This window comes from Canis aureus, chromosome 23 (genome assembly GCF_053574225.1).
Source record: "Canis aureus isolate CA01 chromosome 23, VMU_Caureus_v.1.0, whole genome shotgun sequence".
NCBI classification, from domain to species: Eukaryota; Metazoa; Chordata; class Mammalia; order Carnivora; family Canidae; genus Canis; species Canis aureus.
The window spans coordinates 10514951-10535062 of NC_135633.1; the positions used below are offsets into that span (position 1 = coordinate 10514951).

General features: G+C 52.3%; 1 protein-coding gene across 1 annotated transcript in view; it reads left to right on the plus strand.

The window, feature by feature from the left end:
- The window catches only part of SERGEF (secretion regulating guanine nucleotide exchange factor), a 221308-nt gene extending 202227 nt beyond the window's left edge, over positions 1-19081 (plus strand). The window contains 2 exon segments of the mRNA XM_077866293.1: positions 18713-18963; positions 18966-19081. Coding sequence (XP_077722419.1) covers positions 18713-18963; positions 18966-19058 — 344 coding nt within the window. The 3' untranslated portion in view covers positions 19059-19081.
- The last annotated feature ends 1031 nt before the right edge of the window (positions 19082-20112 follow it).

Here is a 20112-nt window from a genome sequence, read left to right on the forward strand (position 1 = left end):
TTAGTGGCTTCCAATGGCTGCTGGATAAAGTCCAAAATCTTTAGTCAGGCGTTTTGAGGATTATATTTCCTGAGCCATCTGCAGTGATATGCCCCCTACCTGTCATTCCAAATTTATTTCTTTCTACTGCCTTTTGCACTGCCTCTCCTTCCACCAAACCGAGCTACCACCATTAGCTCTATAAGCTCCATCTACCTTCCCAGCAAAGCCTTTGTTCACACTGTTCTTCCTGCTTGGAAGGCCCTTCCTCCTCCTCCTCCCTTAACTTTTATTTTTCTGTTGGGAAGTCTCCTCTGGTCACCTAGACTATATATTCCTTAATGGTTCATTCTGTGTCCCTGATGGCATCTACCAAGATAAACTCAATAATTTTTGTGTGTGGGGGGGGGGGGGGAGTGACTAGAAGGATCCTGTTTTTGACCAAACTTGAAATTAGGGTCATTGGAATTAGGGGAAGCTTAGTCATCAAGGCCTGTCCAGCAAGGCCTCAATGTCTATGAAATTCGTTGAAGGGATCTGGAAGTTACCTAGTGTCCGTGGGCACATATGCAGTCAACGAGCTCCACATGCTCATGTCTTTTCTATGCTGCGTACAAGCAAATTGGCAGGAAAGGGTAGAAACCTAGGGGAGCCATACTAACTATGGAGTTGGCTCTTGCTGTAGGTCAGGATAGGGATCAACCTTCCAAGGTGTAGGGGCCTATATGATCCTAAGAATATATCCTGGAGGCTATGTATCCTGGAGGGGCTGTTGGGGGTCCTTCAGCAGGAAGGTGAGGGATCTGAGAGCAGGAATCTTAAGGTAATTATTGTAGGACATTCAGATCCCAAGGGGATCCAGTCAGACATCAACAGGGGTTCAGGCCCTTAGGTGGTGAGATGGCAACAGAGTGTAGGCAGAGTGTCAGGGTCTTGACCATCCAGCCAGAATTAACTCAGACCCTCTAGCCTCAGAAACTTTCAATTTAGGGGACACTAGTCCTTTGGCCTAGCATTCCCAATGGGGATCCTCAGGAAGGCTGTCAGAGGGAAATGGGCTCCCTTTCTGGTCAGGATTGACCTGGAAATAGGCATGCCTTTAATTTGGAGACATGTTCTTCTGGTCTTCAGCTCCTGTAGGCAGGCAGAACTGGGGGAGGCAATGGCTGACATTTTGCCAGGCCTGAAGGTGAGTCCTGTCTCTCCACTTGGTTCACAGTCAAGCTCACCAGGCCCTTGCCTCCATTTCAAGCTCAGGCCATGATCTAGCCACCTCTGGGCCACTGGTGGGAAAAGTCAATCTCAGGCTGATACTCACTGCCTGTAAATGGCGTGGAATTAGACTAATCAGTGACTCTTAATTCCCCAACAAATGCAAGTGCTGTGCTAATTGCCAGGGTCCACGCAGGCAGATCCCTGGCTGGCAGCATCAAACAAGAGAAGTGGTAATTTGGGGGCTGGAGTGGGGGAGGGCCTGCTTTGTTGGCTGAGCCAGTTAAAAACCGTATTACCCCGAGTGAGCCATAGTGTAGAGAGCCGGGGTCTGGCCTCCCCATCAGCCAACAGCCACTTGAGTGGCCCACAAGTATGTTTGCAAAAGCTGAATCTCAACACCAGTGGAGCAGTTGCTTGTCCATTAATGGGATTTTCTTTTCCTTTGGTTCATCAAGGAAGATTCCACCAGCAGCCTGGCATGGCACTGCCAGGGCAGCTCATGGGGGATAAAGCATCCCGAACCTTGGTGTGCTGTTACTATGGCAACATGGCATTCCAGACTCTCCAGGCAACCTTACGGGCATCTGCTGCTGTGAAATTTTCAGATGGAGAAGGGCCACTGCTCTTTCTCTAGTAGAGACAGAGCAAATTGTGAAGACAGGGAGCCTTGCACCAAGGACCAGGTCTTAAAGGAAAATGCTGTTCCATCGGTATGGAGGCTTCTTGATGAAATGGTATTTAAGCAGTTAAAGTTCTCTGTCCTAGTCTATCAGGGAGAGCCGCAGGGTCAGGAGAGACCTCCTGGAGGAAAAAAGTAAGAGGAGATGGGGAAGAGTAAAGGGGAACAGTATGAACAAAAGCCCAGCTGGGAAAGCAGATGGAGTGAGTAGATGGGATGGGCCGTTTGGTTTGGTGGGAGAAAAGACATTGGTGGAGGTGGACACATGTCAGCCTTGCCTCTCTGAACTTGCTGCTCTGAGCCCGAAGCAAAAGCCTGACCGTGGCCTCACTCCACCTATTCAGTGGGTGGAGGACACTCTGCCTTCCTTTCCCAAGATCTCTGCACCTCACACCTCACTTCGGGTGGGCATTTCTTTTTCTCTGTTTTGGCTCACAAGTATTTGCCTTATCTCTTGTACCCACTAGAATCATTGAGCCTCTCCAGAAAAGAAGATGCTTGCCTAAGGTATCCAAAATACGGAGGTCACAGAACATAGGGGTTAAGAACTTAGGATCTGGAGGTCGACTGACCTGGCTCCACCATTCAGTTTTCAGGTGAGCCTGACCCTAACCTTCAGGGCTGAATAGGAATTCTGAACATTCCTGCCCACTGGGGTGTGAAGTGAGAGAGTGGAAGTAGTAGCACAGCACTCCCAGAATGTAGGGGGAGCTCAGGAAATGCTAGTTGTTAAGAGATTGGGAATTCCTTAAAAGAAGGGGACTATCTTATTCATCTTTGCTCATTCCTCCTTCTCTTTCCTCATATACATGAACACCCAGGTAGTACTTTACCTGGAATTGGTAGTAGAAGGATGTCTGTTGATTGGATGAATGCTCGGAACAAAGAACTGTCCACATTGATGGGCTGTACACTCCTGTCAAGTGTGTTGAGCTTTGGCGCTGTTTGGTCTCATAGGACTGGGGTCAGACAGGCCCAGCATCCTGTGCAGCTCAGCCTGCAGAATGAAGTGACTTGCCCATTCACGTCTCATATTCAGCTCCCTGTGGCCTGAAACTTTTACTTCCCAGGATTGTTGGTTTCTTGAAGGACAGGAATAGAGTCCTTCAACCTTTGGGCACAATATATGTGGTAACTAATATATAGCTTTATAATATACAAATGTCTGCATTCCCTCTCACACAAACCTTACCATAGCATGGAACTGTCAGGAGTACCACACCCCCATTCGGGAGGAAGCTGCTGAGGCTCAGTACCGGGGAGTGGGTAGTCCAGAGACACACAGCAGGAAGAGCTGGACCAGGAGCCTGGTCCCGTCCTCTGACTTCAGCTCTGGTGATCCACCAAGGAAAGTTCTTTGGGCCCATATTTCTTCTATGGGACTGAGAGTACTGGGGCGTGATCCCAGCGAAGTAAGGAGCTCTGAGCCTGGAGTCAAAATGCCATGATTTAGGTCACATGACCCATCACTTAGAAGGATGCAGTTGCTAAGTGAGCTGCCTCTCTTCTAGACATGCTTGCTCTCTGATCTTCCTGCCTTGGGTTTATAGTGGTGCTTTGAGAAGTCTGAAACTCTCTAGGGAGGGGGCATTGTTTTCAGCAAATGACGTCTCCATGAGCCACTTCGAGCCCAGCAAGGCGACAGCCTTAGCACATCTAAATGTGTCTGAAATGACAGCCAGGGCATGTTGGGAGGTACGCTCCATTGTCCTGAAGCATTAGCCATCAGAGCTGGAGATTAGTGAAGCTAGTGCCTTGGGTTTATAGGTATGGAAACAGAGGACCTGGGAGGGGCAGTGGCTCACCCAAGCCCACGTGCTGAGTTAGTGGCAGAGCTGGCCCTGCAGTCCTCCAGTAGGCCCATGCTGCCCCCTCCCAGCAGAGCCTGACAGTTGCCCTTGCTCTGAGTGCCTCGTCTGAACTCATTTTAAAGCATCAGATGGGGCAGCCCGGGTGGCTCAGTGGTTTAGCGCTGCCTTCAGTCCAGGGCATGATCCTGGAGACCCGGGATCGAATCCCATGTCGGGCTCCCTGCATTGGAGCCTGCTTCTCTTTCTCTCTTTCTGTCTCTCATGAATAAATAAAATAAAATTTTTTAAAAAATTATAAAGCACCAGGTGAAGACATAAGAGTTTTTGAAAGAACTTTGGATATCAGACAGTATTTTCAACATTTAAAAAAACCCTTTTATTATGAAAGTAATATATGACCAATGAAGAAAGTTTGAATAGTAGAGAAATATTCCACTTAGAAGATCACAAACTGAGTAATGCTCTTAAACCTCAGGAACACCCCTGTTGGGCAACGTGCTGTCTTTTAGATGAAGCTTTCAGGCCAGTGGCACCCCCCAGCCCTGTTACACTCTCCAGAAGTTTAACTGCAGAGAGTAGTAGACTAACATTTACAGAGGCCTCTAAGGACCTTAGTTCTGCGACCTGAGGTGGTTATATATTATACTAAAACCAATAGTAGTTGCAGTGGTGGTTAGTGTCTGAAGAGTCTCCTCCGGGTAACACACCACTTTGTTTGTTTGTTTGTTTGTGTGTTTAAGGTTGTTTATTTGAAAGAGAGAAAAAGAGCTCACGAGTAGGGGGAGGGGCACAGGGAGAGGGAAAAACAGACACCCCAACATGGGTCTTGATCCCCACAACCCCAAGATCATGACCTGAGCCAAAACCAAGAGTTGTACACTCAACCGACTGAGCCACCCAGGCGCCCCACGCCACTTCTTTATAGGTGCTCTCACTTGATTATTTGACCATTATAAGAATCCTGAAAAAAAAAAAAAAAAAAAAAAAAAAAAAAAAAAAAGAATCCTGTAAGGTAGGGGAAAAGGTATTCCTTTCCCATTTTGCAAATGAGAAATTTGAGTCCCAGAGACATTAACTGGCCCAAGATTATGCATCTAGTAAGTAATAGAGCTACTGACTTCAGACGAATACCTGCATAAAGAAAGCAGAAGGCACCTAGTAAATATCTATGAATGAATGTTTGACTTCCCTTCTAGGGAAGATGCTAGAAATCACTGAGTCTAGGAGTTTTCAGACTGTGCTCTGGGAAGCTCTAGGATGCTGTGGAGCCCATGGTGGGTGGTGGGGGGCTGAGCACAAGGGGGCTCTGAGCACATCACCCCTGCTCCAACCACAACAGCTTCAAGTGTTACCTGTTCTATCCCCTGGGAAGTTGAAAACTGTTTAGCTGGTCTTACTCCTACATCAGTGGCTCTCAAACTCTGGCGTTCATCTAACGGCTGGTCTGACAGGGCACCAGAACTCTGGCTTTAACAAGTGCAGATCGTCACCGTCAGGCCATGGCTTGAGGAACAGTGGCCTACTGCCTGGTGCTGGGGAAAGTAAGACCCAGGAAGAAGCAGAGGTAGGCTCGGTCATGCAGCCCATAGGCACATAGGCCCTGCTAGGAGTCTAATCTTCCTGGACCTCAATCCACTGCCCTCCCCCTGTGCCGCCAAGGCAGCAGAGCCAGGAAACAAGTGACACCGTGGAGAATAGCAGAGTGGTTTCCATAGCAATGCTCAGTGGCTTGGGCCTGTCGGGACACCTCAATCACTGATCTGAGCTCTAAGCCACAACTTGTGTGAAGTGTTACCTACTTGTTCCATGCAAGGGGTTTTAGGGGATGGGAGCAGAGTAGGAATGGTACACTTTTATCATGTGCCCTGTGCTGGGGATAGTCCCAAATGTACTAACATCTGGAGCAAGAGAGACCAGACCAAGGAGGGCTGGGAACTGGATCCTGGGCAGCAGCTGGGGAGATGGGGGAGGAAACAAGTGTCAACCATGCGTGCATCACAGTGTGGACTCTGCTGAGCACGCTGCACATCATTCAGGGGTAAAGGAAGGGTGATTGTCATTTACAGATAAAGAAACCAAAGCTCAGAAATACACAGCCGGTAACAGGCAAGGTCAACTCCAAGCCCGTCTGGCTCCATAGCTGCTGAGGAACAACAGTTGTTTCCAAATTCCCTGGCCCATGGAATGAGAACCTGAGATGCATGCTGTCCAGCGGACTCTTCCTGCTTAGGGCAGGGGAACGTCTGCCTGCAGGGGACTGGCTGGGTGCTTGTTCAAAGAGCAAGGACAGGCTTGACCAGGCTGAGAGAGCCAAAGGCTGCGTCTGACCAGTCACTAGCTGTAACGTGTCTCTTCCGCACAACTGAGGCTGCAGGCACTCTACAAACCACACGTGCCTTGGACACAGGCTGCCCTGACTGCCCCCTGCAGACCCCCTCAGCGTTCTGGTGCCCCCTGGGGTGGCCTAACCAGCTCTTTGACTGGGTTTCCCTCTCAAGGGAATGAGCTCCTCCTGGGGCAAGTGACACCTATTCATTCCTAAAACAAATATTTATTGAGCACCTTTCATATACCCATAACTATTCTCAGGGCTGGGGAAGCAGCATTTGAACAAAATGAAATTTGTGCTCTCATGAAGTTTTCCGTTCTAGTGGAGAGACAAGTAAATATGTGATGGGGCAGTGTGTGCTACGAAGGAAAATAAAGCAGTGTCAGGGGACAGCAGGACGGGGTTGAGTGGTCAGGGAAAGTGCTCTGAGAACATGGCATTTAAACTGAGCCCCGAATGCAGGGCGGTAGGCCTCCATGTGGATTCCTGGAGAGGAGTGTCCCAGGCAGAGGGAGCAGCTGGTGTGAAGGCTGAAGCTGGAAGCCCGACTGGCCAGTTGGGAACAGCAAGGAGGCCACCGTGGCTCTCAGGAGGAATGAATGGGACAGGCGTGGCAGCGGTAGGCATCAGAGAGGTAGCTGGGGCCCAGCTGGTACGGAACCATATAGACCAAGGTCCAAACTTTGGATTTCCTTCTGAGCTGAGATGCCACTGGAAGATTCGCACTCTGGGGACACATGGCTGGCCTCCACCCTAGAGCTTCTAGCCCCCTGGGGGAACAGGGGAAGCTGTTCCTTGGGACCGAGCCCACGGGAGGCAGAGTAGTCCCAGCGAGGGAACAGTCACGTAGGCAGGGAGCCCGGCGGGCCTCCCCAGGCCTCCCCAGCTGCAGTGTGTGGTCTTCTCGGGCCCAGGGCCAGAGGGCCTCTCCGAGCCGCCTCCCTCACAGGCCCTCAGCCTGGGCGGCCTCACATTCCCTGGGAACACGTTTGTTGGGGAGAGTCTGGCGGCAGGGCTGCAGCATTTCTCGCGCGGTGCAGCCCCCCCACCAGGCTCTGGGATTGCTGCTCCTCCTGCTGACACCCGCCCCAGGGAGGTGTCCCCGGCCCCGCAGCCCTGGCCACCACTCACCAGGCTGAGGGGAGGGTGCTGCTTCCCTCCGGACCACGGGGAGAACTTGGGCTGGTGGGTTATAATTACCCAAAAGGGCGGTTTTGCTTTCAAGCATTTTATGTTTTTTTATAAAGTAGGGACATTCACAGAGGACATTTGTATTTATCAGCCTGTGTAGTGTGCACGCGTCCCCGTCATGCACTCCCACTCAAGAAAATGCAAAAACAAGCTGGACTTCAGCGTGAGGAAGGCACCGAGTCAGGCGCCTTGGAGTCCGAGGCACGCCGATGCCTCCTGAGCTGCCCGCGGCTCACCTGGGAGCTCCGACGGTGTCATTCCCGCACTTGCCCTCTTCTCACTCAGTTCACAGTCCCCCGGGCTCACCAGAAGGGTCTTTGGGACGGGTGTTCATTCATTCATTCATTCATTCATTCATTCATTCGTTCGTTCATTCATGTCCAGAACAGAACTCTCGGGTTTTCTCGCCCAGCCCAGCCTCCCCCAGGCTCCTCAGCCTCATAAATGTTAGTGCTGCTGTAGTGAACCCCGCTTCCACTCCCTGGGTCAGACCATCGGCAGGTCCCGGACGCCGTGCTATGAGGGTAGAGGGAATCTGTGGGAACCACGGCCCCAGCCCCCAGCCCCCCCCCCGCCCCTGCACACGGGAGCCTCCTGAATGCCTCCCTGGTCTGCCTTTCGCCGCGGCCTTTTCAGGTTAAGTCAGACCTTTCAGTCCCGGCTTAAACCTTCCAGTGGCTTCTCAGCATTCTCCGAATCAACCCCCAGCTCCTCCGCAGACCTCCCTTGCCTCCTGCCGGCCTCACGCCCACTCCTGGATCCCACCCAGGGACCCCACCCAGGCGCAGCAGCCTCCTCCCTGTGCCCACTTGGGGACTTGGTGCTTGTCGTTGCCCCCGTCCGGAGAGCGCGTCCTCCAGGTGCCCCTGATGGGGCGGGATGTGCCTGTGGCCGGCTCCTTTCACCTTTCAGGTCACAGCTCAGAGGCCACCCTCCTGGAGAGGACTTCCCCACCCCGTCCTCCTCATCCTGTCATTCCACTCTGTTTCTTTATAGCTCTTATCACCAGCTGCATCCCGTCGGCTTGTGCGTCTGCTTGCTTGTTGCTCCCCCTGCAGAACGTGCGGCCCTGGAGGACGCGGCCTGCGTCTTATCCCCGCTCTTCTCCTCCCGCTAGAGCGCGCGTGAGCCTTCGGGTGCTCTGTAACTGTTCCTCCGCTCGTGTGTTCACTCTGCCGCATAAAACCATAAATAAATAGATGGGGCACGGAGCACTTAGGACAGTGAACTATTCGTCTGATGCTGTAACGGTGGATGCATGTCATCGGGTATTTGTCAAAACCCAGAGAAGAAGGTACAACATTGCCAAGAGGGGCCTCTAATGTAAACTGTGGGCTTTGGGCCGCAATGATGTGTCAAGCTGGGGTCCTCACCTGCAACAAATGTGCCGCTCAGGTGCGGGATGTTGGTTGTGGGGAAGCTGTGCATGTGTGGGGACAGGGAACTTTCTGTACTCTATGCTCCATTTTTCTGTGAACGTGAAACTGCTCTAAAAAACATCAAGTTTTCTTAAAAGGAAAATAATACATTAATGTAAATTAAAAGGATTAATCCCTTAGGTGTTTTTCCTATTATATTTCCTTTCTTTTTTTTTTTTTTCTTGACTGTCTTGAAGTTCAATAAAAATTTACTATCTGGGGGCAGCCTGGGTGGCTCAGCGCCTTCGACCCAGGGTGTGATCCTGGAGACCCAGGATCGAGTCCCACACTGGGCTCCCTGCATGGAGCCTGCTTCTCCCTCTGCCTGTGTCTCTGCCTCTCTCTCTCTCTCTCTCTCATGAATAAATAAATAAAATCTTAAAAAAAAAATTTACGATCTGAAAAAAATAGAGACTCTATTCCCAAAAGACTTTGATCCTTCTGAAGAACTGGCCACCGCTCTCCCAGGTGCCCCGACCTAGCACGTGTGCTGCCTGAGGGCCGCTCACCGTGTGCCCCGTGCACCGAGCTGAGTGGGCTGCGGCCCCACACGCAGAGAGGATGCTCGGCAGGCATCGAGTGAGTGATGGGAAAGCAAGAGCGATTTCCTTCTCAGGCCTGTTATATCTAGTGGCTTCTCCCTAGAGCCCTATGTTCTGGTCTGCATGTGGATTCTTCTGGCCCCGACTCTGGGTTCCAGAACAGACCTTCTCACCCGCACCCCCACTGCTGCTCTAACTCCCAGCCTCCCCTCCTTGCACACGGGTGGTTCCCAGACAGGCACGGAGAGAACAGCATCGAGATGCTCGGTCGGTGACCAGGTTCCAGAAGTGGCAGGAGTCCCGCTGCCCCTGGTCCCGGAGCTGCATCTGTGCTGGTGCCCCCCAGGATTGCTGTGTTCATTTAATAAGATGATAATTAATGGAGACAACCTGAAAGTTCTGGCCAGGTCCAGAACAGCCGCACACAGGCCAGGCCAGGGGAGACGGCGCAGATTCTCATGCACAGTTTAGGAGTATATGTGGGCTGTGGGCTCAGCAAGAGTCAGCAGACTTGGACTCCAGCGTAGCTAAGGTGACCCCAGGCTTAACTGATAGAATCAGCCTCCGGGACAGGGTGTTCATCTGGCAGAGCGCATGGTCCCTAGAGCCCTTGGCCAGGTCTGGGAATGACCAAGAGAGAGATGATGGCAACCTGGGACCTCCTGAGAGCAGGGTCCTTGGTTGGCTGTGAGGACAGGACACCAGATTGTACAGGGGATGATACGTCACCTCCAGGGAAGAAATCTTAGAGGATAGGAGAGCTGCTTGCCACACTTGAAGGAACCGAACTCCAGAGGTGCCAGCCTGTGCCCTTAACGCTCCACCCACCAGGGGCAGACCCCAGCTGGCAGGACCAGGCCGCACGCCAGGCCTGCTCATGTCAGCATCTCTCCTAGCCTGTTTCTTCCTCCACAGAGCGTGATCACAATGCCATCTTCCCAGGGCTGCCCTGTGAAATGGGCTGGGTCGTGCAAAAGCTCTGGCACCATACATGGTCCTAGTAGGGCCTCGACAGGGCACATTGCCTTTTCTGTTCCCTCTCCCGGTGCAGCCGGCAAGCCCAGAAAGCCAGCAGTTCCACAGGGAGCACAGAATTCAGAAAGACAGTCTGTGGGGAGGATTTCAGTTGTTTATAAAACAGGCCAACACGTTTCCACCTCGTAAGTTCTAAATCCATCATTTCTAGCTCCCCGGATCTAAGAATAGTCACCCAGTGGAGCCAACGTGCCGCGTGCCACAGCACGCTCTCCGCGCAGGTGACTGGGGAAATGTAGCCCCAGCAGCCCCAGCACCTCCTACTCCCCGGGGGGTGGGGGGGTGGCGGGAAGGCTGGCCTCTGCCTCCCCCGGCTTAGCTGTTTCCACACCTCGCCCAGACTCAGTTTTCTTTTCCATGCAGTGTTGATCCTCACCGGGCCGCCCTGACCATCCCATGTGGTGCCGGCAGCGGTGCAGAGGGGCTGCGGAGAGCAGCGGGGAGGTGTGGAGGTGCGGACCTCAGGCCAGTACTGCCCCACTCTGGGCCTCAGTTTCCTCTTATGTAATGGGACAGAAATCGACAAAGAACTGGACAACTTTCTGAGATACGGGGTTTTAAAAGAGGTTCTCAAGCAGCCCCAGCCTGGCAGCCTCAAAATGAGACCTGTGGGGGCAAACCCAGGAATTCAGCACATTTGTCTTTATCATCTGAACCAAGGCTATTGGTCTCTCTGGTCTGAGGGAGCCTGCGTGGAGGCCTGGGGCCTGAGTGGGGATGCCCCGACTCTGCTCTTCGGCCTCCACATTCCTCCGTCTCTCATACACGTCCACGCCTACCCACACCACCACACAAGCTCTCTTCCCAGACTCTGCCCACTGTGGGAGGGCCCGCACCAGCTGGGGGTTGGAGCCTCCAGCGGCAGGCCACCTGCTGCTCTTCCAGGCAGGCTCCCAGCCATTCCAGCCTTCTCCCTGTTAATGAGCGGAGACCGCTCTGCCCGTGGCATCTCCCCACTACATCCACAGGCTCGCTCTTGGCCCTCCAGGAGAGAACAAGGCAGCTCCATTCTCTCTTGCTTAGCCATTCGTTCATTCGTTCACTCGTTCATTGGTTTATTCCCACAACAGGTATTAAGTACTAATATACACTAAGCAAGGTTTAGGCGCTGGGGCACAACAGCATACAAAACAATCCCTGCTTTCAAAGAGCTGTGTTCTAGTCAGGAGAGAGAGAGAGATAATGATCAGTAAAAATACATTTATAAAGGAAAATAAAGCAGATGAGAAGACAGGTGGAGGGGGTGTAGATAGCCATTTCACACAGAGTTGTCAGATAAGGTGACGTTAGAACGTGAGGGAGGGAACCTGTAGTTATCAGGGGCGAGAGCATTCCAGACAGCAGGAACAGCAAGTGCAAAGGCCCTGAGGCGAGTACTGTTTGAGGAACAGGAAGTCAGTGCAGCTATGGCCGCGTTAGCAGGATAGAACACACGGGCCTCAGGTCAGAGAGGAGCTGCTGTTTATGTGAGTAAACGGAGAAGCCACTGGAGGATTCTGAGCAGAGCAGTGCCGAGTCTGACTTAGGTTTTAACAGGATCACTGGGGCTCTGTGCGGAGGACAGACAACGGAGCGGCGAGAAAGCCCACGAAGCCCTCCCAGAGTTGCAGCGCGAGGCGAGGGGACGGGGCTGGCAGGAAGCGGCGGGGTCCTGGCTGTGTTCTGACCTTACCCTCCTGAATCCCTTCCTCCCCCGCCCGCCTCTTTCTTCCGCGTGGACACGCAGCGCTCCTCGTGGCCCTCAGCCTTCACCCCCAGGGCCTTCCCGGTGCGCAGGGCCCGTAGGCCAGCCTGCCTCCTCTCCCAGCCCTCCCTGGGGCCACGGGGGCCACAAGCCCAGAACACCGCCAGAGTGATTCTGTGGGCGACCAGCCCCACTTTCTGATTGTGCAGTGGCTTCTTCCCGCTGCCTCAGCTCTTGCCTGAGGGTGTCATTGGCCTCTTGCCCCAGCGGCCCGGAGGGGCCACTGTCCTCGGGCCGCTCTCTGTAGGAGCTGCCCCTGTCCTGGGAGTGACGGGGAGAGAGACTTGCAGCTCCCTGCTCTTGACGCCTGTGGCCGGGGCGGCTCTGTACAGGCCAGCAGCCAGGCACAGGACCCGGGTTGATGGCACCCGGTTTCAGCGTCATGTGTACATGTGGGCCCCTCCCGGCTGCTCTCCAGACAGAAGAGCGGCTCAGAAAGGCCGTGGGCAGGGCACAGGTCCACATGTGCTACGTCCCCTCGCCTGTCCCGTGTGCCCTGTTCTCAGCACCCCACCCCATCGGCTCACTGCCTGGTGAGACAAGTGCAAATGTAAATTTGTGAGGTCTTTGGAGACGAGGTGACCTGTTAGTTACCGGACTTCTTTGCCCACATTCCTCCCTCCGTCCTCCGCCTACCAGAGGCAGGAGAGGCAGGGCCTTCCCGACCCCCTGAGGCCTGGGCTAGAGAAGACTGTATATGAACAGGAGAGGCCCGGGGTCACACTGCCCAGGTTGGACTCCAGCTGGGTCTGAACTCAACCAGCTCTGTTACCTTGAGTGGTTCATGCCATCCCTCTGGAAAGTGGGGATGACGGTAGATTGTACCTCACAGGCTTGTTGGGGGGATTCAGTGAATTCAGTATTCATCACGGGGCCCGGCATACACTAAGCATTTGGTGGTTTTATGCCATTTCATGTGGTTTGGCAGTAGGGAATGAGCCTGAGACTCGGGAGTCATGGATTCGAGTCCTGCTCAGAGTGGCTGTGTGACTGTGAACAAGTTATTTCACCCCGCTGAGCCTAGTTACTGCATCTGTAAAACGGAGTTTGTAACACCTTCAAGGTTGCTCTGGGGATTAAGTGCCATTTGTGTGAAATTGGGAAGCACCATCCTGAGGGGGCAGCCATCATCCTTGTGGCTTGAGATGGCAGGTAGGGCTCCAGCCACCACACAGATTCCCAGTGGCAAAGGGTGCATGCCATCCGTCTTTGAAGGCAGGGTGCTGTAAGCTATTACAGAACATTCTGGCTTCCATCCTATTGGCCATACCCAGCTGCAAGAGAGGTTGGGAAATGTAGTCTTCACTGTGTGGTTCCAAATGAAGCTTTACCACACGTGCTTTGTCACATGCTCAGGTGTTTGCCCCTCTTCAGCATGGCCCTCCAGCAGAAATGCGGCCTCCTCCCTAGCACTGGGCTATAATCCCGGCACCATAAGGCCCTGTAAGGACCCAGGTTGCCAAGAAGCTCAGGCAGGTGCCACAAGGCCTGAACAGATTTGAGTATTGTGTCCAGCCTGTGCCAGGACCCTGCCAGTCCCTAGGTTCCGCTGCCTGCAGGGCTCCTAGGCTGACGCAAGTGTGGTGGGCCACCAGCCCATCACTTGTCACAGCGTAGATGGATCAGGCCAACTCCATTGAGCCCCATGAGGCTAGGGAGTCCCCCAGGAACTGTCGTCTTTCCACCCAAGGCCCAGCCATGTGCCTCGGGGCCAGTATCGCAGATCTGGATCAATCAGGTGGGTTTCACTTCCCCAAGGACCTGGTGAGCGCCAGGCATGCTGCAGAGAGCCCTCCGTAAGGCCAGGAATCATCCGCAACCTACCTGTTTTGAAAACTGGGCGTTCCATATTCCGGTTAGCCTAGGGAGAGGCCTACCGTAGGCTACCCCCGCTTCTTCTCACCTCTTCGTGAGAATAGCCTGCACAGCAGCAGCGTGCGGAATCCAGAGGGTCTTCCCATCCTCACGGTGCCGCTGAAAAGGCGGCCCTAAGTGAGGCTGGAGGGGGATAAAGGGAACCCATTCTAAACTGCTGGGGGGGCTCAGTACCCATTCTAAACTGCTGGGGGGGCTCAGTACGTCAAGGTGTCGTCCGTTCAGGGGCCAGTCCTTCATTTTTAAAGTTCAGCAGCCTGGTTTCTTCCTATAGAAAGTGTGTTTAAAGCATTCAGAAACCCTCAGCTTCTTGTCATTCCAGCCTGGGCCTTCCCATCTGCTTTGACACTGGCCTGGCCTTCCTCGCCGTTCCCCCCTCTCCCCGTGGTGTGCCTCATACATGGGCAGGAGCTGTCACCAAGTGTCAGGCACTGTGCTGGGTCTTTGAATATGTCAACTCATGCCGTGCTCCCCTCGGCAACCCAGCGATGCAGACGGGGACAGGAGTGCCATTGTCACACAGATGTTTGGGAGTGTGGGACCCAGGACAGCACTGCCCAGTCCGCGGTGAACAGCGTATGTTGACACATGTCCGCCAGGGGCCAGCAAGGTCCGACCCGCAGGCCAAAGCCGGCCTGCGGCCTGTTGTGCTTGGCCTCGCGAGCTAGGAATGGTTTCGAAAGGGTTATTATAGAGAAGAAGAATACGCAACGGAAACCAAATGAGGCTCTCAAACCTCAAATATTTACTATCTGCCTTTTTAGAATAAATTTGGCAAGCCCTGGTATGTAATATGCAGAGCTGGTACGGATTCTGGAGCCACACCGCCTGCCTCCTGGCGCCTCTGCGTCATCATCTATGAAATGAGGATCATCTATGAAGCATGGCCTCACAGGGCTGCTGGAGTTAAACGAGATAAAGAACCTAAAACGCCCAACTTCCAGTAGGCTTCTTGGGAAGTACTGGGGGAGGACATCTCCGGCCCCTTGCCAGGCTTCTCGACCCAGTGGGCATGAGAGGCCTGGCTCGAGGCCTCTGGCTCCCCGGCCCCTCGGAGCGCGCTTCCTTGGGCGGAGGAGAGGGCCCTGCCAGCTGCCCGTCGTGCCGCGTCCTGCCGGCCGCCCAGCCCTGCCTTCCTCCCACCGCCGCTCCCGCTGACCGTCAGCTGGTGCCGCTCACCAGGGCCGGGCACCAAGCCCACGCCAGGTGCCGGGCCGGGCCCGCAGGTCCCGAGCCGCGTCCGCCCCCCGCCCCGGGCCTCGCACCCACCTGGCCGACGGGGCCTGTGACTGTCGGAGCCGCAGCCTGGGGCCCGTCCTCTCTGCGTGCACTTCCTCGCTCGTGGGCCAAACAGGGGGACATCTGTGTTTCCCCAAACCCAAGCTTTTGGCCGGTGACTGCCTTCCTACTAGGGACAAGGAAAAGGAAGGGTAATCCCGGGCCAGCCAGCCTCTCCCTGTGACAAAGTGGTCTGTGAAACAGATTTTCAGTGGATACAGAATGAAATGGAGAGATTTTAAAAAATAAATAAAACCATCGAAAAATCAAAAAAGAGTATTTCCTGATCTGGATAGGGATGGGTTTTCAATTCTTAGAAGCAGTAGAAGAAAGTATAAAAGATCAATGTATTTTACTACAAAGAACCATAAGGCTTATGTTTTCTATCAAAAGACCCAAAACAAAATTTTAAGTCAGACCGAGAAAAAAACATTTATGCCAGCTATGGCAGAGAAAGAATTTAATATTTTAGGAATTAATATTCCTAAAATAAAAATCTTTAAAACAAGAAGGCTCTTAACAGACAATAAGAACAAGTATTTATATAATACTACGTGCCAGGCACCATTCTAAGTATTTTATACATACTTACTCATTTAATGGTTGTAAACAACTTTATGGTGACAGTGCTGTTGTCCCCAATTAACAGATGAAGGACATGAGGCACAGAAATGCTAAGTAACTTGCCCAGCGTGACTCAGCTAATAAATAAAGGAACTGGGATTTGAACCCCAACCACCTGTCTCTTGGGTCTGACACTTAAAGCCTTCTTTCTGTACTAAACAGGAAAAAGATATGAAGCAGACAGTATACAAAAGAGGAAATACAAATATTTGAGAAACATAAGAATTATTTTTCAGTTTTGATGGCAGTGAAAGACCAATAAAAACAGTGATATATCTTTTCTGTCTTCAAACTAGAGAAGATTTCTAAACGGTAGAATAAGCAATAAATACTGGCAATGCTGGAGTAAAATGGAGACTTCCACAGGTTGCTGTAGTTGTATTCAGGTGGCCTTTCTGAGAAAATACTGTGGAAGCACTCAGAGCAGTACTCGGGAATCTCAAAAACGTCCATGCCCATTGACGAGGAATTCCCGTTCTAAGAATCTAGTTTGAGAAAGCAATTAGATGGACAAAGATCGATGTGCAACGATGTTCACAGGAATATTATTCCAAATAATGAAAAATTAGAAACAACCTATGTATCTGGTAATAGGATACAGGTTAAGGAAACTGTTGAGTCTCCGCAATGGACAATTTAGACAATCATCTGAAAGAAATGTGTTTAACAAAAGATACCATAAGCAAAGCGAAGAGACATAACCATGGACTTTTGGGAAAAGACGCTTAAAATGCAGAGCACAGTGAAGAATTGTGTAAATAAAAGAATACACAAAGAAAACGTACAGATCGGCGAGAAAAAGGCAAACAACCAAAGAGGAAAACAGGCAAAGAATGTACAGAGGCGGTTCATAAGAGGTGACTCGGTACAGTCCCTCTCACTAGCAGTCAGAGAAACGCAGATTCATTCATCGTACGGATCAGCTGTTGGGGCTGGAGGGGAGGACAGTAATTAGGCCATACCGAAAATCCCAACAGGAGACTCCACAGCCTCACACTTGTAGGGACCCACCCTTCACAAGCACTGCTTTGTACAAGGAGACGTGCTCAAGAGTGTTCACGGTAGTGCTGCTTACAATAGCAGCAATATTACTATCATTGTATAATATTCTTGCACATCATATATTGCGTAATCATATATTATATTGCATAATAAAATAGCGGCAGTTATTACCACGAGAGAGCTGTCCATCAGGAGGGAGGCGGATAAGTAAAAATCTGATTTCTCCCATCCCAGGATACTACGCGCCGTTAAAATAAACGAACTAGACCTGTAACTATCAGCTCGGATAAATTTCCAAAAGGAAAGCTGAGTGTAAAGAACAAGTATAAAAAAAGATATTTCAGTGATGCTATTTATGTAAATCTTTAAAACAAACTAAAAACATTACACAGTATTTAAGGACACATAGGTAAAAAGTATAAAACCAGCCTGGCAGTAATGAATACCAGCTTCAAAACAGTGGCTCTTTCCCGGGAGAAGAAGTGGCTGGAGGGCAAGAATGGGAAGCAGGGCTTAGTCTGTATTTTTATGATCGATCTTTTTTTTTTTTTTTTCTTTTTAAGGGAAGGGTTGAAGCAGATACAGTAAAATGATGACTAATGTTCTGGATCTGGCTGGGGTAATGTGTCTTGTCTGTTAAATTATTTTTTGTACCTTTCTGTGGGTTGAACTACAAAATTTCAAACAAGTTATTTTTAACTTACTTTTTGAATAATTTACAGTTCTGTGGATAAATATTTGTGTTACAATAGTAAGGGACAAAAGCAGGACAAAACATACACAAGTATTTACAAATTTCACCAATTAAAGATCTCTAAAGAGATTATCTAAAATATTCATACTAATGGCAAGACTCAAAGTCTGCTTTTTCTTTACACTCATCCATATTTTCCATTTTTTGTCATGAAGATTAGCATTCGTTTAATAAACTGGACAGGAAAGTTTTTCAATGACTGCAGAAAAACGTGAGTGAATTTGGCCCTAGGAAAGGGTCTAAAAGCTAGAAAGAGGGTGCTGTGATGGGGCGTGGGCATCACAGGCTGTCAGAAATCTGCACTCAAATGCTGGCCTGGAGACTCCCTGGCTCTGTGACTGAGTCCATTCGATCTTTTCCCCATTAGTGAGCCTTTATTGAGCACCAGCTGTGTACCGGGCTAGGGATACAGCAGTGAACAGAACATACACGGTCCTTCCCACCCCTGTAGAGCAGATAGTCTAGTGAGAGGGAACAGTACGTGCACCATCCCTGTGAGGGGAAAGTCCAAGGGTGATAAGAAGCACCTGAGTTGGATTGGGAGGCCCAGTACAGAGAGGGCCTGGAGAGAAGAGAAGACCCTGCAAGGCGTATGTAAGGAAGTGAAAGAAGGCAGGGGTTCTGGAATGCAGTGGGGTGGAGAGGAGTTGGGTAAGGGGAGGCCAGCAAGGCAGTCAGGAGCCAGAGCTCACTCAGGGCCTCTCGGGCCGCGGAAAGGCCTTTATGAGGATGTGGGAAGCACTGAAGGCTTTTGAGCGGGGGAGCCATGCAACAAACCTGGGTTGTCAGAGGTGACCAAGACGCTCCTCCATCCTTGAAGGTTGGGGTGGGTGGTGAGCAGCCCGTTGGCCCGTTGGCTGTCGGCATGGCTCACCGAGTAGGAGAGTGGTGTTGGGATCAGGGGATGGCGCAGATGGAGAGACGGGGAAGGATTTGAAGTATTTCGAGGCAGAGTTGGCGGGCCTTGGACGATGGTGGGTGGAGGCTGCTGGTAGACGAGGTTAGAGTGAGGGAGGGGCTGAGGAGGAAGGTCAGGGGGGTTGGCGGGAGAAGGAGACCCTGAAAAGGCTGTGGGGGGCAGGGTGGCAGCAGGGGTAGTGAGCTCGCCACCAAGCGTGGTTGAGCTTCGGTGTCTTCACCTGTAAACGGGGTTTATGGTCTCCCGGGCTCCCAGGGTGAGCGTTGCAGCGCTGTTCTCAAAACCTCTTCTAGAACAGTCTTCTCTCTCTTACACAGGAGGGACGTGTTACTCTTGGGGCTGGAACGAGCATGGCATGTGCGGGGATGGCTCCGAAGCCAACGTCTGGGCCCCGAAGCCCGTGGAGGCTCTGCGGTCGTCACGGGGACTCCTCGTGGGCTGTGGGGCTGGCCACTCCCTGGCCCTCTGCCAGCCGCCAGCCCGCCCTGAGTTGGACCAGCGCCCCAAGGCCACCAGCTCTTCCCCAGATGCCACTGAGGACACTGAATCTCAGGAAGCCACGGACAAAGAGAGAGAAAGTGGAAGGAAAGACAACCAGAAACTTCTACCCAAAGCCAATCTGGCAGGTCCAGAAATGGGGGGCTTGTAACAGAGGCCGTTTAATAAAGTGACTTTTCCCACCCAAAGTGTTCCCAGAGAATTGCTTGGTCAGCTGGTGGGGCTGGCCTGAGAAGGGCTCCGGAGGTACTGTGGTTGGGCTGACCACGGGCCAGAATGATGGGAGGCTGTCTGGCCAGTGTCTGGGGTTCAAGGACACAGACATCCCTTCCGCCCAGCAGATGGGAACAAGTCTCCCCACGAGGGCAATAGCAAGAACCCAAGTTGGTTGCATGGCTGGGGAATCTGGTCTCTGAGCAACATTCAAACTGCCATTGCCAAGGACATGGAAACCAGCAGGTTCCAGCCTGTCTTTCCCTGTGGGGACAGAGAACCCAGCCCAGCGCCCATGGCTGTCACGGTCCAGCAGCCTTCGAGTCTCAGCACATTAGTTTGCTGGTTTGAGGAGGTCGGGGTGTCCTGGTCAGGCAAGCGGGCACTTGGACAGGAAGGAGTTCTTATCTTGGTGACTAGGTGAAGGGAGAAGGTTCTGGATGGAGGGTTGGAAGGAAGTGGAGATGAGTGAGGGGGAAAGAGACAAGACTTCTGGGAAGACCTAGCGGAGGGGACGCTGGGGACAGACCAGGGAATCTAGAACCAGAAGACTGGTGTCTTCATGCGAGCCAGACAGGACCCTGGATCCACCAAGCTATATAGCTTCAGGTGAGGGGCAGGGGGAGTCTGACCCTAATTAACCCCTGACATCTGCCCTTGCCTCTGCAGGAAGGGGCTTCAGGTAAAATGGGGACAGGCCAGACCACTGGCCCCAGGCTTCCCTAGGTGGCGGCTGTGGCTTTGGGGGACAGAGCGCCTGTCTCTCTGCTATGACTGGTAGCAGGCCTTTGGCCAGAGGGCCTCAGAAAATGGCTTTCCCCTGGAGACTGTGTGGCAGTGTCCCCAGCTCGCTGGCCCAGTCTGTGGCCCACTCCACACCACCTCCCCTCGGCAACTCAGGAGAGGATTGGGTCCCTGAGGGCCAGACTTCAGGAAGTTACAAAACCCCAGGACCTCAGAGCAGAGGACCTGTCATGACCTCCTAGCCTAGTGACCTTCAAAGTGC